At 40.9% G+C, this 23251-nt stretch overlaps 1 protein-coding gene across 1 annotated transcript in view; it reads left to right on the top strand.

Moving 5' to 3' along the window:
* Positions 1-23251, top strand: part of ADAM12 (ADAM metallopeptidase domain 12) — a 182910-nt gene that overhangs the window by 128930 nt on the left and 30729 nt on the right. Inside the window, exons 11-12 of the mRNA XM_032695515.1 lie at positions 4457-4605; positions 22695-22872. Of these exons, the coding sequence (XP_032551406.1) occupies positions 4457-4605; positions 22695-22872 (327 nt within the window). The remainder of the gene's footprint in view (positions 1-4456; positions 4606-22694; positions 22873-23251) is intronic.

Genomic DNA, 23251 nt, shown 5'->3' with positions numbered 1-23251 from the left:
TAGATCCTCCATAAATGAGGTGGTAGCTCAGGAACACACAACATTTGGCATTTGCATGGTCCCAAAGCTCCCAGTTCTTCAAAGTTTCATGGGCTGACCTGGAGCACAGGACAATGAGGCTTTTGCCTCAAGACAATCCACTTGGCAGGGTAACCCCAGAGATACCATCCCTTGAAGCTCCTGCTTTTCCTCCCTTTTTAACTACCATCCAGGGATGATAGGGAGAATTTACAAGGTCAGCAGGGAGGCTGAGGTGTTGGAGAGTTGGAAACAAATCATGTAATTCAAAAAGTCATATCAAAATTGTAGAAGAGCCAAAGGTTTCAGGCTCTTGGCAGCTTTGAAAGCTGAGTCTCTAATTGGTGTTTGTAGCAGTTATTCACGGGGTACCTGGGTGAAAGCTACAAAAGGAAAAAGAAGAAAAGAGAAATTAAAAATGGAAGGTCTCCCAGTGCACTTCCAAGTCTTGGTAAAGCCATATAAGAGGCAGACAGCCCCATTTTATCCATTTCACTCTCAGGTCTGCAGTCACTGCTTTGGCTTTATCTGCAGTCAGAGATGCCCTTAATGATGATTTTTTTTTCTCCTTTTAATTTTTAAATTTAAAATAAAATACTCTACAGTATAATTTACTGACAGGTCAGTCCTCTTCACTCTGGAAACAGAAAAAATTTCAGGTAGTCCAGTTACAAGAAAACAAGGATCAGCATTTCTTTAGAGTGCTCTCAAGTCACTGACAGAAGGGACTGATTTATATGTCTGGGAGAAACCCAGTGTCTGTGTGTGAATCCTGCAGATTTGGTCATGAAGGGGAGCATGATGTTACCTAGAGACTCCCACCTCAGTGAATTTAAGCTTTTGAGGTGCTAATTAACTTCATCTTCGTACAGAATAACTAGAAATGTTTCCCAGTTCTTCAAGCAAATTTTCAAGGCTCAACCAAATCCAAACCAAGCAAACACTCACCCCCAAAACCCAAATGTGCAGCTGTCCAACCTTCCCCCTGAGTTCACAAAGGCTGATCAAGCTGTATACAAAAAATGTATATATACACTGGTACCTAGAGAAGGGAGCTTGGCATTTGGAAGATACACAAATGAAGAGGAAACAGCCTTAAGTTGCTCCAGGATGGATATTAGGGAAGAATTATTCACCAAAAGGGTTGTCCAACCCTGGCACAGCCGCCCAGGGCAGGGGTGGAGTCCCCATCCCAGGAGGGATTTAAAAGCCATGTGGATTTGGCACTCGGGGACGTGGGTTAGTGGTGGCCTTGGCAGTGCTGGGGGAATGGTTGGACTCATGGACCTTAAAGGTCTTTTCCAACCTAAAAAATCTGTAGTTCTGTGAAAAAATGAACAACTGTTAACCTGGGAAACTGAGGTACTCAAATGTCTCAACACTGGACAACAGAACACCTGGCCAACCTCATAATTTGGCCAACCTCATAATTCCGCCAACCTCTTACCCATCCCACCCAAACACTCAACACCGACAGCTCCCACCCTCTAAAAACTGTGCTGAAAGAAGAGACAAGAGATTGCATCAGAAATGACATTTGAATGCAAAATCTGGAGTCACTGTTGTCTGATCTGATTTTCCCGACTCTTTTTGCAGTCAATCAGCTCCACTGTATGATCTGAATTCCTCTGTCGTGCCTCCCCGAGAGCCTGCCCATCTCTGCTTTTCTGTGGGCCTGAATTCTCTCAGTAGGTGACATCTGGTCTCCCACTAATTTTAAGAGAAACTCAAAGTGGGGAGAGCAATCATCGAAGTGGGAGAAGCTTTAACAAGACCATCATAATTTTATTTTACTGTGATGGTTCTGTAGTGTCATAGAAAGACCAAAGAGAAGTTGATATTAAAGCAGGTCTTTGACACATGAGTCAGTTATCATTCTTCTGTTTCAAAAGATTGCCTACCGAATTCATGGATTTAAAAGTAAAATATTTATGAGTTTCTGTATAAAACAAAGGTAGAGTGACTTTTTACGTGGGCTTTGAGTGATAGGACAAGGGGGGATGGTTTTAAATTAATAGAGGAGAGATTTAGATCAAATATTGGGAAGAAATTCTTCCCTGTGAGGGTGATGAGGCCCTGGCACAGGTTACCCAGAGAAGCTGTGGCTGCCCCATCCCTGGAAGTGTCCAAGGCCAGGTTGGATGGGGCTCAGAGCAACCTGGGCTAGTGGAAGGTGTCCCTGTCCCACGGCAGGGGGTGGAACAAGAAGACCTTTAAAAAATCCCTTCCAACACAAACCATTCTGTGATTCTTTGTCTCTATGACCTGAGCGAGCATGGAAAGTACCAGGACCAAAGTATTTGCCTGTTGTAGCTGTAGGTGACAGTGTTTTATTATTAGGATTTGATGTGAATCTCAGGGGGATGAAGCAGAGTTCAGCTGAAAGCAGCTGCATGTTCTGTGCAACAGCTTATAATGTCTTAACAGTAGATGGTTGCATATTCAGTGGTTGTGAAACTGTTTAGTAATGACTTTTACTGCTCAAGTTAACTTTAAAAGACCCTGGTGGAATAAATCAAAGTCACATTGCTATTCATTTCTTTAGTCCTCGTGATACTTAAACGGTCTCAGTATCAAATGGGACATGTCACTGTTTGTTTTGATAATCTTCATTTATGCTGTCTTCAAATAACCTCTTTTGCTGAGGCATCACATTCCTTCTTTTAAACACCCCCTCTAGAAGCTGATAAAATTGCATTCCAAGTGGATCTGAGCAAGTAATGAGAACCTCATGGCTGTAATCATTGTTTGCCTCTTCAAGTCCCAAATTACATTCCACATCATTTTTTGCTCTACTTCTGGAGTGGACTGTGTGAATTCTTGTTTTCATTTTTAATCGCTAGCTTTATACTATTCAGATAAATATAATCACTGTTCAGTAAGTAGAGAAGATACTGGAAAAATAAAATCTGAGCTCAGTTTGCTGTCTGTCTGGGTAGCTCAGTGTTTAGAGGAGTTTCTGTCTTGACCAGGGAACCTTAATTTCAAGGCATCATCCAATGTAATTTACTGTCACCAGTAAATTACATGGAATTATTTCATTGTTTTCTTAATCTTTCTTCATGCACTTTTTTCCAGTTGAATGAGAGGCTGTTCTCTTTTCATGACATCAGGTTCAATGACATTGAATTCTCTAAATATTCCATAAATTACTAGGTACAAAGATAAATCCATCTGTGTCTGAGCAGTACCTAGATAAGACATCTCCATACGTAGGCATGTGCAAGACAAACTGCCCACAGCCTAACTGTCACAAGATTTTACATTAAGATTTTAAAACTCAGGAAGAAACCAAAAAGAGAAGTTTACTACAAATGCAGCAAGAAGAGTTTCTTGTATTCTCTTTTTTATTTTGTTTACTGTTTGAGAAATGATTTACTAAAAAAAAATTTAGCCCAGATAGATGAAAGAAGAAACTCTTAAATCTACCCCAAACCATGTATTAAGACCTCCATTAATACATAGATAATGTTTCAGACAGCTTTACCTGTCTTTTTAGTCTGGAGTTTTGCTTAGATGATACTAAAAGAGTTATTTAAAGTGAATATATTCAAACAAACTTTTAAAACCGGCAGCTGCCCACAGTAATTCCATTTACAGACTGATAAATAGTGGATCATGCATTTGCATTACATGCTTATGCCTTTAGGGAAAGCTTTCATACAAGTACAGTGGATTTTTTTCCCTCAAGGAAAATGATCAATGTGGAAAGGTCTCCTAGTGGTTAAGACAAAACATCAGTTTGATCAGCAGCCTGTAATCAGATCATGAGGTGAATATCTCAGAAATAATTGTCCCAAAAATCAGCATTTCAACAGGGATTAGCATTGATATTTCAAATTGACACTTGCAACATTTAGAATATTTATTCATAATTCTTAATAAAAGGCCATGGAATATTTTAACCTGCTTTGGCCTTTCATTTTAATAAGGAGGTTTCCAAAGGTGCTTGGTTTTTCTTTCAAAGCTTGTGAAGTCTTGGACATTCTGATATTAAAGAAATTTATTGATATATTTATTAATATTGAAGAATATTAAATTGACTGAGTGAAATCTCTTGCTGCATTTGTAATTTACCTCCTGACATGAAGGATCTTCTCGCTCATCACGCTCATCCTCACCCACAAATGATTATCCTTTACAACACTCCATGTCTTGGGAGTTTGGGGGATTTATTGAACAGGGTATTTTAAGCTCTGAGAAAGAGGCAACCCAGATGTTCAGAGCTGCTCAGTTGGTCTCAAATGTCCATTGTGCTGGGGAAACTGGGGGGCCAGAAAGGTTGTCCTGAAATTCCTAGTTTGCACTTGGTATATGTGATAAATCAGTTCAAAGGACAAGCAATAGGACCTTAGAGGGGGAATGTGTATTTTGAATTGGTTTTATATGTTAACCTGACTAGTTCTCTTATGGTTGTGTTTTTTGGGTTTTTTTTAAGGATCACTCTGAAAACCCTCTGGGTGCAGCAGTCACACTGGCTCATGAACTGGGGCACAATTTTGGGATGAATCATGATACGTTGGAGAGGGGCTGCAACTGCAAAGCGTCTACTGATAAAGGGGGTTGCATCATGAACCCCTCGACTGGGTAAGTGCAGGGGTAGGACTGGCAAGCTACAGTTACAGGGGGACATTTGTGGTTTCATTTTGTGTCTCAGGAACACTGAAAGGTAAAAAAAGGAAAGACTTTCAGCATCTGTCAAATCTTCTCACAGTTATCCCCCTGAAGCTGAAACAATTAAATGTGTTATCAGAGCATAACATGTCCCACTGTACCTTTCCCTTTGCAGTTCACCAGTGTGAGAGACAAAAATGCTGTCAGCAAGTGGTTAATTAAAAAAACTAACCACAACCAAACAAAATCAGAATTTCACCTTTTCTCATCTTGCCAACTGCGTATCAGTCACAATAGGAAATGAGCAACATCCCAAGGCCAAGATTATGATGAGTGTGTAGGAAATATAGTAATGCAGGAAATACACTATTAGACTCTCTGCAAAAGGAAGGGTTTTGGTTTTGCACAAGCTTTGGTTTTGCATAAGATTTTGCATTTCACTGTGTAGCAGTTTTAGCATATGAACAAATTAAACCCCTGAAGTTGGTGGGATTAGGGCTGTTCCATGGCCAGAGGGAGATCTTCCAAGGAAAGAGATAAGACACTGTGGGAAATAAGACCAATTAACCTGTGGTCATCTCTCTGAGTGCAGGGTCAGGAGCTGGACTCTGTGATCTTTGTGGGTCCCTTTCAACTCAGGATATTCCACAATTCTCTGTGTCAGTACTGGAGGATTGCTCTGCTGATGGTAAAGGCACTATGTCAAGGGAGAAGGGCAGAGTTTTGTAGACACTAAAAGTCCAGGCACCCTGGCCAGAGTGACCAGTGACAGTTTGCTTTTCTGTATTTTAAACTCCAGTTAGAAGTTAAGGGTATGATGGATGAGTTGACCATGCCCATATTCAGACTAGAACTGATAGATCAAATTGAAGTAAGAGAGAATAGATTTACCAAAGCTGTCTGATGGTGAGTGATGTGCTGGATTGGACTGCCTGCAGAAATTGTACTGCCTGTGACCGAAAGCCAGTAAGAACCAGTCAGGCAAATACCTGCCAGCAGTGCAGGTACAGCTGGATGTGCCTGAGGGCAAGAGAATGGTCCAGATGATCGTCTGATGTCTCTTCCAGCTTCAGTGTTCTCTGTGTGTGATTAAAGTTCATCTGTTGCTTAAAAACCTCTTCTGGGAAATGTGATGGGCTCAACCTCTGCCTTTTCCGAGACTACATTTCTGGGAAAGAAGGGGAGCAATCTGGGAGAGGCCAGGGAGGGTTGGGCTGGATTGCTCCCTGCTGGTCAGCCCAACAGCAGCCTTGGCCTTCCTTCAAAGGCAAGCTGTCACTCTCCATCAGGACAGAGAGAGGAACTCTGGCCAGAGGCCAAGCACAGCAAGTTAAGAGACAAACAAAAGAGAGTTGTGTGCGTGGAGGAGAATGAGAGTGATTTCCACAGTTTGGAAAAGAAAAATAGCTTGGTTCTTCTGAAACAATAGGTAGTAATAATCCATGTGGAATTGTGTTCTGCAGCATGTCAGGGCTCATGAACACACTATGAGAACAAACTGAGGTTGGAAACAGGGTTCTGAAGTGAGGTGAGGTGATAGCTGGTAAGCGGTGGGCAGGCAGGGCTGGGCTCTGAGCTCCTGGAAGGTGCATTCCAGCTTTAGTCATCTCAGCTGAGTCACTGGTTCAGCATCCAGCTACTCCACTTTGGAATAAACACAGAGATGCTCTCAGGACAGAAATTTCTGGATGCTCTCTGAACTCACTTGCTGAAGGTGACATTAGAAAGCTCTGCCCTTGTTCTGCCCTCCCCACCTGAGTCCTTTGGGTGAATCTGAACTGTCCTCAGTGCTGGATGTGCCAGTGCAGACACCCGGCTCCAGGTTGTCTCAGGGCAAGGGCAGAGTAAGGTTGTACTCACTCTGTGTATTCCTCAGGATATGAGGATTTGGATATTTCATTCCTCCAAGCAGCTCAGCTCATCTGTTGGGGTTTCTGCAGCCTGTACTTCCCTGTGCCCACCCTCAGCACCCCATGGCTTTGGGGAGGGTGTGTCAGTCACACTTTGCAAAGGTCTCTTGGGATTTTTACCAAACTTGTGCCTGAGGAAGAGTTGTGTCCTTCACAGACCTGAGCAGGCTGTTTTGTTTGCAGTGATTATTGATTTATAAATGGAAACTTAAACACCAGGTTTATAGCCTTAGGCTCTACCTTCATATCGTGCTGTCGATCTGTAACAAACATTCCAGGAGAATACTTTGTGCCTTAAGCCAAACTGCATTTTACCCATTTAAAATTAACACTTTGAATATTTATTCACCCAGCATCTGACCAATAGTAGCATTCCTCTGAGCACCATTAATCAAGGAACACTGGAGAGTTTTCCTCTCTGGAAGCACATGTTTTTTAAGGGAAGTCCAAATGAATGCTCCCTACCTGAAATGCACTCTTAGAATAGCAAAAAAATCAAAACGAAGAGTATCCCAGAGAGGCCACATAACTTTAGGGAGACAGCCTGCTCTCTCAGTCTACTCATTGCATTCACTCTGTGCTCTTTCAATTGTTTTAAGGTAGATTTGATAAGTGCAATAAAAAAAATCTTTAGGCTGAAACTGCTGTAAAAAGCACTGAAAAGTCCTTATATGAGACCTAAAAAGCATAGGAAATATCTAAGTTATAGCAGAAAGGCCTCTGTGAACTTAACTTTGGAGTCATTGGTGTGGCAGTGCTGCAAAAGGGAATGTTTTAAGGCTTTTTACTTAAACGGGATTTCATCAATTATTGTAATTTCTTTCAGTTCTAATGTTTCAGTCTTTGAAGAGGTCTTGGAAATTACTTCATGGTGGAAAAAAAATCTCCAAGGATCACTGTGGTATTTAAACTCTGTTGGATCTCTCTTTTAATGAGCTTCCTACAGTTTTTACTCTTGAAAGATACCACCAAGATGTGTATCAGTTGTGTCTGAGCTGCAAATGCCTCAAGGACTACTACTTTAGCAAAATATATTTTTATGACATGAAATGAGGTACAAAACTCCCTAAGTTTATGTCGATCCAGGACTTCTAGAGATTCAAATATCTGCTATGAAAATCACATTAATCCTTCTGTAGAATTGTGGGAGGTTGCTGTAAAAATAGTATCAATATGGAAATATTTAATACTAACACATCGTTCTCTTTTTTATGCATATGTTTTAGAGACATGCCTCCATTTTTTTAAATTGTTTTGACCACAGATTGCTCCCAGTGAAAAAGAAGGATATAGGGAGTACTAGAGATTTGTGAGTCTTTATACTGAGATCAAAGTATCTGAAAACTAAGGGACAAGACTGAGCTGGTGAGGTCATTTCAGTATTCCACTTGTTTTCCAGATATCTCCCTAAAGTGTCCACTCTTAGGAGTGAAAATATTCTTCCTGACAACTAGATAAATACATTAGAGCTCTGATGCAACCCAAGACATTGGTCTAGATTTATACCATTGCAACTAGGAGCAGAATTTAGCAAAGCAGAGCAAAATGCTGCCAATTAGCAGTGCTAGTGTATTTAATAATTTTGGAAATGCACTTTTTATATGTCCTCCTTCATCAAAAATTAGCACAGGTACCTCCATGGGAGTTGAAATCAGGCGAGTTCCCCCAAAGTAGTTGAAAGCTTAAGGGTTCAGATACGCTTGATATTTTTTGCCAGCCATAAGAGAAACACAATTTTCATAGTTAGTCTTCTCCCCTCCTGTAAACCCAAGGGTTGATACTTCCCCTCACCCACATCCCTGTGTCCTTGCCACTCCTGTGCTCTGCTAGTTCATACATAGATGATTCTTCAGCCAACTTGTTATCTGGGAAGTGGAACACACTGGAAACTTGTTCTTCCTTCCCCCTCACAGAAAGTTCTCCTTGACATCTTTCCATTTCCTCCTTCTTAGTTTAGGTGTTAATGAGAGACCAGGAATCCACTTCATACTGACCTGGAAGTTTCTCCTCAATAACTGTGATGGAGAAAAGATTAAATGAATTCAAAATAACTTAAAATGACAAAATCCTAGGAAAAGAAAATACTGTAAGGGCTGTTGTTTCAAGACACGAAACAAGTAGCAGATATTTAAGAAGTGCAAAACTTGATGTGTGAGAGAGGGCTTGGCCATTGCTATTTGTTTAACGGAGTTCTAAAAGAAAGAATATCTCTTAGGAAAATTTTATTATAATCTAGATCTATAGTAGACCATTTTTTCCTCTGTTCCAGGAGTTCCAAGGCATATTCTGGTTTGCATCCCAGTGATGGCACGAAGCGTTAGGGACAGAAAGCCATTCAGGGCCACACAGGAAGGGCTGGGCCAGTCACATAAACAAAGAAGCAGATTCTCTATGAGAATTTCTCAACACAGCAGCTCCCCTTTGTCATGTTTGTTTAGTGTGATGTTCTTTTTGAAAAGTCAAGAATGAATTGAGCTCTTCTACGTCTGTCTTTTTTCCCCTCTTATTCTTATCTTGGATCTTGTGTTACCATTTCCATTCTCACAGCCCGAATTTAAAGTCACTCTGTCCTTCTGATTCAGTCAGATTTTAAATTGAATTTGCTCAGATAAACATAACTGTGTTACAGGGAAGTGGAGCTTGGGCTGTGCCACTGATGGTGGAAATGCCTGTTTTCTGTAGTTGATGATCACAAGTGAAGGGAAAGGAGAAACAAGATCATTTCAACCTCTCAGATATAGATCATTATTTTGGAGGATTTTTATGGAGCTGTGCCTTATGGTAGAAAAGACCAGCTAAGTTTGAGTAACTGCCTTTTAGAACACAATTTCCCTTTAGTTACTGAGTTTTTGGAGACCAGGTTTGGAGGAGGAGAACAATTAGGAACACAGAAAGATTACAGAGTAGAAATCATACATAGAAAACCCCTGATTCATTTACTGTTGTAATTTGGAGGGGACATTTTTTAACGACTCCAAAAAACCCATACTATTATCGGTAGTTGTTTTTTTCTATTAGAATTAAAGCAGACAGCCAATGGGAAGCAACATATTTGTGAATGACAGAGAGCAAAATGTGATCTGTTAAGAGTCAGCTGAGTGACAGCCCCAAACTGAACTAATTGACTCCATCTAAGAACTGCTGAGGAGAAATGGGGACAAATTAAAGACGGGAAGGACCATCAGGCGGGCTACTTCCAGATACCACTGAAAAAGAGCATTGGTATTCAGTAGATTTTAATTCCCTCCAAGAGTAATTAGATATTCTGCACTGAACACTGAGTACGTCAGTTGTAATTAAGGCTAAATAAAATATTTAAGTAGAAACAGAGTGGTTTTTTCCAGAGTAATGGTACCAGATGCCTGTGAGTAGCTAAAAAGTGACACTAAGCAAGTTGCAGAGAAGATCGCATAAATGTGAACATTCCTTTTTGCCTCATTGGTGATGAACTGATCCATGGGTTCGTTGTAGAAGTGGTCCTGACATCCAAGAATCATCTTAGGAAACATTTGTTCTTTTGTTGCACATCACAGGCCAATTCCCAGCTGTTTTGGAAGTGCAGTGCTGTATGATCTGGAAGAGAAACAGTTACATTCGATGCTTTCCTTTCGTGTGTTAACTTCAGTGGCCAAGGAGAGGTGCATTACACTTAATTTTGTCTTATAAATAAACATCCATTTCTGCTGGCAAAGAAACCCTGGTTTTATTGGCTCCCCTCTATTGACAGCCCCTCTGGTAGCAAGTATAGTACCAGAGACATCTAAAATAGCCACTTATTTGCTTTCTCTTCCTCTCCCATCCCCATTTCATGCTTGTTTCACGTTGTTGAAGGTCTGACTGATTTTGCCAGTGTAAATGCTCTGATCCAACTTCTGCAGTGCTGAGGGTTTGAAGAGTTCTCTGGAGTTCATGCTCAGTATAGGGGCAGGATTGGCAGAAGGCTTAACATTGACATGTAGCTGTTATTTCAGGAGTCCAGCAGCTCTTACATTCCCTCTTCCCCAAACTGCTGGCATCTAAGGATGCATCTGGAAATGCTCCCCAGAGCCACTGAGGGGTCACAACTTGGATTGGGTCTATGTTCTCTCTATTAAAGTAAAGTTAAATGGTAGGTCATGGGTGTGTGAAATGTAGCATCTGTGTACAGGCTCTCTACCCAAAAGTCATCAGATATTTCTGGCTAACAACATGAAATACGGGTTTGGGCAGAGAAACTGGCCTGTGGATCTAAACTTGGCTTGCTTCTGTGCTGCACTTTGCTCCATCTCTGCTGAACTGGAACGGCATTCTGTGGGGCTACGTGATAATCATGATGGAAGTCATCCAAATTAACAGCAAGGCTTGTGGAGGCAGAAGAATGTATATTAATGAGGATTTCTTAGTGGTCTGTCTGGCTGTCCAGTTATCCTGGTGCAACTGGGGTAACTGAACAGTAGGGCTGGGTCAGGGTGAGGGGATGCTCAGCAGCTTCTCTGTTGCCTTCACCCCCGAGGGCTGTGTCGGGGGGAACAGCAAAGTGTGTTACACAACTGATGTCCTTTGATGGTGCTGAAGGTCTGTTCTTCCCTTGTGTATCACCCATTACCATTAATGAGCTTTAGGACTGCTCATCAAAAGAAGGCCAGTAGCACTAATGCTGATTTTATCCTCCATAAATGTATATTTGCATGTTAGATGGGGGGGGGGGGGGCTGATTCCTCCTGGAGAACTGTTTTGCTCAGTAGGTTTGGTTCTCCAAGGGTTTTGTGGGGAGCCTTGTTATTTTGTCATCTGCTCTGGTATGATTTCTGAACTGCCATACAAGAAAATATTTATTTAACTACATTATAAACATGCAGTTAAATAAATAAAACATAGTTAAAATCTATTAAGGACAAGTTAGGAAAATACTAATTATTCGTGGCATTTGTTGTATAAAGTATTAGTTTCAATCACTTTCTTTTGTTTGAAAAATGACCTCAAGGAAGCAGGATATAAGGTCACCATCATTTTGGTCATTCAAATCCTGAACTGGAGCCTACAGATCTGGGCTATGAAAATATACACCCTCCAGAGATTTCCAACTCACTGTCTTCAGGAGACAGTCAGGTATGTCATGGAAAAACAGCATCTTGGCTTTGCTACCAAGTCAACTTCAAGGGAAAAACACTTATTCCAACACTTCACAAGATTTAAAAATAAATAAATATATAAAGCTTAAAAAATGCAAAAGGTCATGGTGGAAATGGGACAGAAATCAGAAACAGAGTGTGGGAAAGGACACTTTAGTTTGCTGACTCTTTTTGGAACTCTTTTTTCCTTCTAGACATCTCACAGCATCTTGTAGCTGCAGAGCTGTTAAATGTTGGATAATCAAACCATTAGTGCTTAGCTCAGAATTTCCTGACCCCTCTCAGTCAGTTCTCAGCTGTTCAGACCTCACTTTGCATTTTTCAGTCTGGCAGCTCAGAGACATTAAACTACGGAGCCAGTAGAACTATCTGGAATTACCTCTGTTACAATTTGAGGAAAATGAAATTATCTTTCAGATGTAAACAGTTTCTAATTAAACTCTGAAGCTGTTTATGTTTCCAAACCAGTCTGAGCTGAGCTCGGCACAAAGACAGACTTCTTTGTTGTCTTTTTCTTTTTTTAATAAAGTCAATATACTGATGTAATAAATTACTTGTGACAGAGTTAGGTCTGTTGTGCCAGCAGTGCAACTGCTTTTTCTTAAAAAAAACCCCTTAAACAACATATCCCTCTGCCCCAGTAATTCAGCACATTGCATTCTGGTCCTTCCTTTAGTAGGAAGCAGCCACGAGATTACAGGATAGATTTATGTCAGTCTTTTCCTTCACTCCAAGTAGCCCCGTATCTGCAGTGCATTTGGCCTCCTTTTTTTGTTAATAACTTCCATACCTTACAGATATTTTTAGTTTTTGGGATAAATAAGATCTGTGGTGAAGAATTAGTAGCGTTGGTTGAAATAGATTTAATTTTCCCCGTCCTTTACAGGACCGGGTCACTGGTAACAATTAGCATTCAGAGCTACGGGGCAGGTCTTTTAAAAAAAAATTGCTTTTTATTTAGTTTAGTCTTTCCCATTTCAGTAGATGTGCTGTTAGAAGTGAAAATATTTGGCTTTCCTGGTGTATTCTCAAGGAGAACTCGTGCAGATTGACAGCATGACTTTTCTGTAAGTGAGGCTGACAAGGACAGAGGTGACTTCTCAAATGAAAACACATTTTACTTCTGGTGGGATTATTTATAGCTGATACTTAAGGACAAGCTGTGGTTTCTACTCTGAGGTGTATCCAGAATGGGAACAGTTTTACTGGATGCTGGAATGGGGGAGCTCAGCTGCGTTTCATCTTGTTGCTGTAATATCCATAGAAAATATAGCTCTGTGAGGGACATTTTTCTCCTGCAGTGCTGTTATTGCCATGACCCATGAGAACAAATCATATAAGGACATCTCCCTTTATCTCAGCTTTCTGTTTCATCAAAAAAAACCCCAAACTTTTCAACCTGCAGGGATAAATCTGTAGTGCAGTGCATGGAGAATGAAGCACGCAGTGTCCAGTTTTAATTGGTGTTAATGAATTCCAAATTCCCAGCATAATGATGGAAACATACTTTAAAGGGCATATTCTTAAGGTCACATGAATGCTCCTTTTTGAACATGTATTTTATGGCCAGGAGCACTTGAAGGAACTGATGTTGACTTGGAAGGCTGAATCACTGTAATTAAGTGATGCCTTCAGCTGCATTTGCCACAGTTGTCATGGGAATCACAGAGGCTTTTGTGCCTGGGATAGATGTGCAAAATGTTTCAAATTCAGAGAGGGAAGATGTCCATTTTACCCCAACAATTCCCCTCTGCAAAGTCATTCTGTTTCTTTTCTGATGTCAAAGCCAGTTACAAAGCCCCAGACACATTTACTGTGGGGTTCTGGGGGTAGAATTGCAGGGAGGCTCCATTTCAGCTTTTTGAAATGAATGACACAGCCCCAGTGGTGAATGAGGATAAGAAATCACCTATTTTAGTGTAAAGTCACTGAAAATGAAGAGGTGAAATAACTTTGGAGTCCTACAGAGCCTTTCTGGCTGCTTCTTATAGCATGGAATTGTGTCCACCTCCTGGCAGCTGACCACCACCAGGTGTGAAATCCAGGCTCCCTCAAAGTTGATAGGAAAGCTCCTAAGGACTTTAATAAGGCCAGGATTTCATCAGGATATGTAGGGGGGGGGTTAGATTTATCAGAAGTCTTTCATTTCTGTGAGTGAAAGTTTTAATTTGCTCACTTAATGATCCCTTAAGTCCTAGACCATGGCTGGATCCATTCTTTCTCATGGCTTGAAATAATGATTACATACAGTGTGGCCACTAATTAGTGTATTTTCTTTGTCTGTAAGCTCTGTGAAAAAAGAAAAGTCAAGCTATGGGGAAAAAAGTGTTTTCTTGTTGTTATATATTTATGACTTTTTAAAAAAATAATTCCACTTCCATTTGTCAAGGTGATTTAGGTGATACGGGAGAAACTGCATTTTTCTTTTAACAGAAGAAGGAACGGTGGAAATGCTGGGGAAATGCAGTTTGATTTCTGGCACTGTTATGCCTCACTTATCTTTCCTCTGGATCTTCTCAAAGGAAAAAAAACTGAGCCATGCTGCTTGCAAGTCAGGCACTCCTGCCTTTAGCCCTGATTTATTAAGAGACCAGGCAGTACAGATGTTAAGTGAAATCAATAGGAGCCTGTGCCCCAAGTATGTGTTATTTTCAGCTCTCTGCAGGGCTCAGATGTTTTTATCTAGCACCCACACCTCACCAACTGGCATTTCCATGCACTCCGTTTTCTCAGTGATTCTGCTGCTGCTCTTCCCAGGGGAACAGCTTCTTCATGTGCCCCGTCCAGGGGCTGATCCTTGGGGTTGGCCTGGGCCAGGAGTTGGGCTTAATGATCCTTGTGAGTCTCTTCAAAGTCAGGATGTTCTATGATTGTATGAAATGTCTTATCCCTGCCTCGGGTTCCTTCTGGTGGGGTTTGGCCCCCCTTGGAGTCCCCTTCTTAGTGACATTTGCTCTACTCACCAATGTCCAGGCTCATCTTCACCCAAAGCCATCTCCTGAGGCCAAGAACCCACAGGATGGCAGGTCTTTAAATCAAGCTTGTTCCCAAAGTCAGATTTTTTTTTTTCCCCTCCTGATCTACTCCTGGCCCATTTAAAAAAACAATTCCGAGGTTTTTCAAGGGAGAAAATCAGAATGTAACTGCCTAAAACAAAAGCATATTGTCAATCACGTTTGGAACTAAATGAAGTGCCTTTTCCCTAACCAAAAATCAGCAAGAAGCTGATCTTCAGCAAGGTATTTTGAGCAAGGGGATGGACAATTTGTCTTTATTTGCTGGTCACGTGCTGAGGATGTTGTGTTTTATGTGACAAATTTAAACTCAGAGCATTCTGGTTGTTCTCTTTATCTACAGTTTCCTTCTCTACCAGCAGCTTTTCCTTAGCCTGGGACCAGACCTGACCTGGCCTTTTCATCCCTCCCTCTGCTCTCTTTTGCCTTTTCACTTTTACTGGAGTCAGCATTGGATTAGCCTCAAATTCTTAGTAGATTGTGAAACCTGAACTCTCAGCAATCCAGCGAATTTTTATTAATGAGGTAGTGGTCTAAAAGGAAACAGAGCAAAAGATGAGCCAGAGGCAAATTTGAAGTGATTACAGCTACTTTCCTTGGCTGTCTGGTTTCCAACAGGAAGAACAGTTGTCTGAGTTCAATTCCCATGGAGTTTTGCAATGTAGATAATTCCAGCATAGAGTCAGAATCCTGTCAGGCTTGATAAATTGGTTTAGTATTGCTTCACCCCCAGAAAGTCACAACAGGCCTCTCAACAAGAAAAAACTTCTCTGACTGTCCATTTGTCAAAGGGAAAGTAACTGCTAATAATGTTTTATTTGGCAGTTTTGTGAGTGCCATGTCAGTCTATACTGTATAAAGCCATTAAGTGTTGTTCCTTTGCAGAATATATTTTTAGAAATCATCCAACCATTTGTTCTGTCACTGCTTTGTGCCCTGAAGTCCCACATACAGTAATATAAATCTGCCTTTTTGAATATTTCAGGTAGTTAAATTTTCACCTTCCATGTAACAGGAGAGGTCAAGCCTCAGCTGGGGCTGTGACAATCCAACCTGGGAACCTGAAGGGAGATTACTGGAATGCACTCTGGGAATCTGCACCATCCCCAGGGCCAAAGTAACACAAACCTAAAGCATTTGTGTGTGAAATTTAAACACTTACTTGGAAAGACTTTCTCTTCAATAACCCCGGAAATTTCATTGTAGCACAACAAGCCAGCCAACTACACATCAAGTAAATTAACCACCAGTGTGATATAATCACAGGTATTTATTGGAAGTGTAAAAACCACCATATAGTGAACAAAAGCTGTAGGAGAGATCTAGGCTTGTTTTTAAGTCACTGACCATGAACTCAGACAGCAAGAGCTTTGATATCACATGTAACTACATGGCCCAATTCCGTGCTCTACTTTATTGATGCTCTAGGGATTAAAACTATAAAGGAGGAGCAAGAGAGTGAAAAATAGGCTAGAAAAATAAGTATGAGTTGTCAGACATCTACTGCCTTTTGAAGCAAACTTACCATTTAAATACTTTATATATATATATAAACCATTCTGCGTTTTTAGCTAAATCCTTCCAATGCTGCTGAAAAAGATGTACTCCATCAGTTGTGGGACTGTGTCTTGGACAAAGTTCTATCATGTGATGCTTACACATCTTCCAGGAGCCCAAAAGGTCCTCCACTTTACCCCCTCCTCCCAATTTTCCTGTGTATTTGTCATTTGAAAAACTTTGGGTGTGAGACAACCCGCAGACACCTTTGAGGTCACCATTTATTGTGCTTGTGGGATCTACTTTAAAACTGAATTTGTGTCTTTCTCCCTCAAAAGTACTTAGAAATTAAGACACTGTTTAAATAATAGATTAAAAAGTCCTTCCATATTATGGCACTTGTCTAATTTTAAACAATTGCTACTAAAACGTGAGGTGTATGAAATAACCTGTGATGACAGAACTTGATACATGAAGGGACCTGTAGTATTTGAACACCTATTTCAATATCAAAGAAAAATGGATTTTATCTCTTGCTTGATACCTAATTCTGTGAAGTTCTTTATACTTACTAATTCATTAACACACATGCTGTACAGAAGAGCTGGAGTGTCAAAAAATGTCATCTAATAGCAAATTCACTTTTATTCTGGTAGGCTCATCTCTCTTAGGAGACCATAAAAAGTTGTTTTCAAAAGATGGAGAGCAGTAATGTCTAGAAGGTTAAAACCAAGGGGGATGCTTTTTAGTGGGAAAGAATTACATCAATTAGATCAGGAGTTAGAGGAGGCTGGAAAGTTGTCACAGTCCCTTGAAATCAACACTTCATTGGGTCTAGAAACATAAATGTTGCTTGATTTTTTTTTTTTACCTTCTAGAGGTTTATTCTTATGTTACTCCCTCTAGTGCTACCAATTTTTCCCATGGAAAAATTACTTATATTAAAAAAAACCCTTATCTCTATTCTTTAAGTTAAAACCCCCTATTTTTGAGTACCTATGTAAAATTGGGATATGCAACAGAAAACCCACATATTTGTGTGCAAGACATTCTGTGGAGTCTGAACAAGAGGGAGCCCAAACTCACATCTTCCACCCTCCAGTAAAAGTCTCTGCATTGCTCTCCTCCTCTCCAGTTGTAAGAGAGCCACTGTGCAGCCAAAAATCAAGAATTTTGGAGACTAAGGAGGGTAAATATTCATATTTGTGACTCTCAAAGGGTCCCAGGGTTGGGACAGACACAGAGTCACTGTGATGTTCAATTCAGACAAGGTGTTGTCGTGGAAGGTGTTGGAAATTCAGGTGATTGACTGGTGAAATTGTGACTCGGAGCACTGGGACTCAGCACCCCTCTTGTCTGTGAGCACCTTCGTGCTCCTAAAAAGCACAGCTGATGTCTGAGTTATTTCCAGATATGGCCCCTTAGATTTGATTTTTCAAGAGTTCTGGACAAAGCCCAGTCCTGGTTTTCTGCCCCTTTGGAAATTAGCTGGCCAACAGTTCTTTCAGTAAGTATGCTCCAGAAAATCAAAATGTCCCTTTTAAAATTAATATAATCTCCAATTATCATATTACCTCAGGGAGGGAGGCCTGGTGGTACTTAATAGAGCTCTTTGGGGCTCTTGTGCATTTTAATTGAGTGAATAATTGTAAAACACTTCAGGGTCTTTTGGTAAAAGGCTCTGTATAAACGTTGCCATAATGCTGAATAATCAGGTTGTGAGATGAACTGGAATAAATTAACCCTATAAATAGATATGTAAATACACATAGTGTATGTGTGTATATATACACTAACATTTCTGAGAGAACAAGGCAGTTACTTTAGAAAAATCCTACAGCTCTTGAATAAGAAACAAAATATGAGATTGGATAGTGATAATAATAATAATCAAAATGTTAGTTTTCAAGGTATGGTGGACCTGTAGTTTATCCTCCTGTGCAACACACAGAGAATTACCAAAGCAGTGATGGTGTTACCTTTTGAGTGACGTTTTTTGAGAAACAGCAAAATAAGTTGTGTTTTATGGTGGAGGAACATGGAGGAGGTGGATCCAAGGTACTAAATGTTTATGCACCTAAGGGTGTAGATAGATGATATTTGCAGGAACCAAGGGAGTTTTACTTCAGATGACTTTCCTGAGGTGTTGCTGCAATGCAGGGGTAGGGTTTAGAATGGAGAACACATCTCCTGCAGTCCAAGTCAGTGTCCCTCCAGGCATTTCCCAGATGGAGCAATGGGAAGGACAGTGATGGGAACATGTCCCATCAGCCTCAGCAGTGGTGGATCTGCAGCTGATCTGCTGGGATACCTTGCATGGATCAGTAGCCCTTTCATTTCTCCTCAATGCTTTGGTTGTCTCATCTCTCCAGACTATAATTTTCTGGGGCAGTAACTCTGTTCCTGTGCTTGTACTCTCTGGTTACTCAGCTCCTTAGGAAGGGGAATTCCTCTGAAATGGAGTTGATGGAGGTGAGCTTTTATACTTCATGCCAAAAAAAAACCTGTACTGGGCAACAAGGTGCTGGTACAAAGAGTTCTCTGGTCTTAAATGGGACTTCACACAGTGATGATGCCATTTCACTCAGTTAATGAAAGGAACCATCTACCACAGGCTAAATGCAAAACTACATAAAGGAACCTGGCATTTGGATGGCTTGAGTGCCTGAAGTATAGATGAACAGGAAAAGATCAGGCTCTGTTTCCAAAGGAATCAATTACCAGGGATCCTCTTCCTACTGGGAAGGTCTCATTTGCAGGAGCAGACAAAGCTACTTTTGTTGGGAAATTGGATATTTGTTGCTGGGGATGACATACATCTTTTAAGCACCAAGGAGACACCGAGGAGTGCTGTGGATTCAAGAGGGGTGGAAAGACTGAAATGATTTTCCTTGCTGTGAAAACACTGAAGAGACTGATGGTAGTGCTGGGCACAATTGGAGTTCTGTAGAGTTGTACCCACAACCAGAACAGTTTGACAAAATGATCCATAGTGTGTTAAATCTACAGATTCAAACAGTGCAAAAAATGTGTGGGATACTCAGCATTTTAGAATAGGAATGAGGTTGGACTAAAATTTGCTTTCTCTTTCCAACTGCAGAAAAAAATTATGATCTGTAAAAGAAAATGTCTTGAGTGAAGGATAATGGAGTATAAAGATAGCTAATGAATTTTTTACATCTGGAGGGTTCCCCAGTGGTGTTTATGAGCTGGTAGCTGAGGGGTTTTCTGATAAGATAAATGTCTGAGCTACCACAGAAAGTAAAAACATCCCTGTTTAGCATGTTACTGAAATCTTGGAGACATGTCAAGGACTGACTTTACTGTGGAGTCCCCATTCCCTTTTCCTGCCCAAAGGTAGTTCTTTCCAGGTGAGGTCTGAAGCCTCTTGACAGGGTAGTGTGAGGAAACTTGTTACATTTGTCCAGAGGATGAGTTTCTTTCACATCACCATTCCTTTGCCATTTTTCACAAGCCCCAGACTCACTCAAACATTGTTCCTAATGCTCCTGATGTCTGATGTCTATGGCTTCCCTTCTCATCTGTCAGGGATTTCACGCTTCTGATGAAACAGCTTTAAAATTGCAAAGACAGCCAAAATGTAGCCTAAAATCATGACAATCAAATGCTATGGCTGTTATATGGGATTTGGTTTTTTTAATCAAAAAAACTGAAAAGTGGTTGTGTATCAGAATATCACAGTACCAAAGATCAATCGAGTTTCCAATGAAATACCAATTGGCATCAATTGATGTGGGATCTCCTCTTACATGGTGTGGTTACCCTTCAGTGGCTCTGTTTCCATGCTGGATTCATGTCTGGGTTTGTATGCCTTTATTTTGAGCTTCCTTGATAAAGACAAAGTATTTTCAGAAAGTGTCATCACATAACATGTGCTGCACTGATGTCAGCTGAGGAAATCAGTGTCAAGAGCAGGAAAAGCCAGAAGATGAATGGGTGTCTGAGTTCAAAATAGGAAACAGCCTGAAGTTCCTTTGGAGGAAAACATAAACCTCCTTCATTAGCAGTGACACTATTTCACCTCTGGTACAGAATGAAGATTCTGTCCTCCTGCTGATGGACAGACACATCTCACATCCATGCAAATGATTCTGAGCATTCATGGATGCACAGGAACAGCCCTAAAATGTTGATAGTTTTGACTGGTGAGCTGTTCTCACAATCCATGTGTAGCTGAGAGATGTCACATGGAAAACTGCATTATTTGTGTTCCTGCATGGATTTCAGCCCATGTAAGTTGTGTATGTGTCACCTCAGTGGATATCAAAGTAACTCTGTGTCACTGAAGGGAAGCATCTTGCCTGGATGCTTCAATACTCATTTATTCATACTTTGATATGAGGATTGTGTCTGATCAAGGTCTCAGCAGGATTTATCACTCAGATCTGTCTGGGTTTCTTAATTTTTCTCTGATGTTTTCAGGACTGTGCATCCATTTACTTGTTCACACAGAATTTTGTGAGCTTTCTTTCCAATCAAACTAAGGGTAGGACAGAAGTTTGTGGTGTCCTGTTAAGAACATCTCCTATTGGTAAATATGAAATGGTCAGTAAGAGATTTTCCAAAAGCCTTTATTTTCTGTTCCATTACTCTGAGTACCTTCCCTGTTCTCCCTCAGGGCCCAGAGCTAGCAACCTGGCTCCTACGTCGTGCTCTTCTGAAATTTCTTTATTTATCTTAGACTCTGACATTTTGCTGAATCATTGATATTTTCCAGAAATCAGCTTTTTAAGTGGAGATGCCTATTAACTTTCTGAAGTCATATTTCAGTGAAACTCCAAACTGTTTAGTTTAACTTGACAAGCCCTATAGTTATACAGGAAAATTATTTTCTTCTTTAGAGTCATGTTTATGTTCTTTTCCAATGAGCTGGCTGTTTTATTGCAAAAGGAACTGTAAAAGAGGTAATTTTAAATAGTCACAAAATAAATTCTGTTCTGTAAGGTACCAATAACCTTCTAGAAGATCCTAATTAACATCCTTATGCCAGCATAGGAAGCTCTATTGCATTTGGAGTTGTCAAACATTTCTTTCTTTGTAATAGAAATGATCCCTTTCTGATACCTACAGGCGTCATCATCCCCAAAACAAGCTTTTCATTTCAGGATATTAGAAACACCAGGAGATTAATCGAAGTCTGAAGTTCAGCAGTGCAGAATTTCCATCTGTTACCTTGCTTGTCTGTAAAGATAATAGTCCTAATAACACACGGGTGACACAAAGCATTTCGTGAGTAAAGTGAATAAAATAAAATCACCAGGCTGGCTCCTGTGCTGCCAAAATGTTGAATTACTGCTGGACCAGGGACTGGCAATGATGAAGGTGCCAAGTCTCAGGGGAGGTGTTGTTTTACAATGTGGTTGTGATACAGATTCCATGTAACCATGTGGCCACTGGATATTAGGAAGGAATTCTTGGCTGTGAGGGTGGGGAGGCCCTGGCACAGGTTGCCCAGAGAAACTGTGGCTGCTCCATCCCTGGAAGTGTCCAAGGCCAGGTTGGACAGGGCTTGGAGCAACCTGGGCTAGTGGAAGGTGTCCCTGCCCATGGCAGGGGGTGGAATGGGATGATCTTTAATAACCCAAAGCATTCTATTATTCCATGCCATGCCAGTGCAGAGAGGGCACAGCAACCTCTAGGAGACCACACTGGTGGGCAGACCCAGGTGTCACTTTGCCTCATATCTGCGAGTCAAACCTCAAACGTTCATCAGTAGAGATGGAATTAAGTTCTCCAAGAGAAAAAAAACCAACAAAACCAAACAATTATCTAGTGTACCACGCAGGATCATTTTGTTACCATGGTCTGTGTGTTTTGCAAAGAAAATCAAAGCCACCATGTGCCTGCACAGCAGGGCCCAATCCTGCACCCTGCAGTGGGAATTCAAAATGTGAGTGTTTTCAGTAGTGCTTTTCCAGTCATGCTGATTTAGAATGAGAATTGTCTTTGCTTTAATCATGCAGATTCCAAGCTCAACTTTTATGAATTGAAGAAGTAGGTTCTTTTTAAGTAATGGTAGTTTTTTTCTTTCTTTCTTTCTTTTTTCCTGAAAGAGCAGGAACTTTGTTATTCTGCAGAGCAAGATGAATGAATTTGCCATTTGAGGATGAATTTTCCAAGAAAGATTAGGATGTTGTGCAGTCCTGGAAATGCAGGAATGCTACTTGCAAGCCCAGCATGTCTTTAGGTTCATGATCAAAATTTGCATTATAACTCCATATGCAAAAGAGGGAGAAGGAATTTCAAATGTGAAAACTTCCAGTGCTTAACAGCAGCTACAAATTGAAGTGATAAAGATGGAAATTCCCTTACTCATAGTCAGAAATCATTATAAATGAGTTTGGCTCAGTTTACAGTGAATTACTATATCTCAATCTTGTGTTAAAGGGTGATAAAAAGTGAACACAATCTTCTGGTTAGTCCACAGATGTGCAAAAGGTCACCAGTGTGACAGGAGAGAGGGATTTTCGTCTGATAATACCTTTTGTCTCCATGTATTTTCCTTCCAGCTACCCATTTCCCATGGTATTCAGCAGCTGCAGCAGGAAGGACCTGGAAAACAGCCTGGAAAAAGGAGTGGGAATGTGCCTCTTTAACCTGCCCGAGGTCAAGGAGTCCTTTGGTGGCCAGAAGTGTGGGAATGGCTACGTGGAAGATGGAGAGGAGTGTGACTGCGGGGAGCCTGAGGTGAGACACCACCTGAGAGCCACTGCAGGTTCTAATGGTGGAGGATTGGCCTGGCATGTTTAAATCTGGAGTAAAACAGAACTCTCCCTTCTCTGCTTCTGTTTCATCAGCTTAAACTCCAGAGTCCTCAGAAGTGCAGGGAGTGTCTCTTGACTTGCATTCGAGTTGCTGAAGTTCAGGCAGGGCTTGAGTTAAGAACGTGTTTGGATCATCCTTGGAGAACAAACCCTCTCATGGCTTGTCCAGCAGACTGGCCGTGGCAATCATGTTCCTAATAAGAGATTAGATGTTAGCTAATCATCTAAACTCAAATTTGTGAACAGAATTCCTGCCCAAATTGTGCCCAAATTTCTCACTATACCATGTGTTAATCGAAGGT

Source organism: Chiroxiphia lanceolata, chromosome 8 (genome assembly GCF_009829145.1).
Source record: "Chiroxiphia lanceolata isolate bChiLan1 chromosome 8, bChiLan1.pri, whole genome shotgun sequence".
Taxonomy (NCBI): domain Eukaryota; kingdom Metazoa; phylum Chordata; class Aves; order Passeriformes; family Pipridae; genus Chiroxiphia; species Chiroxiphia lanceolata.
This window is presented reverse-complemented; position numbering and strand designations above follow the sequence as displayed.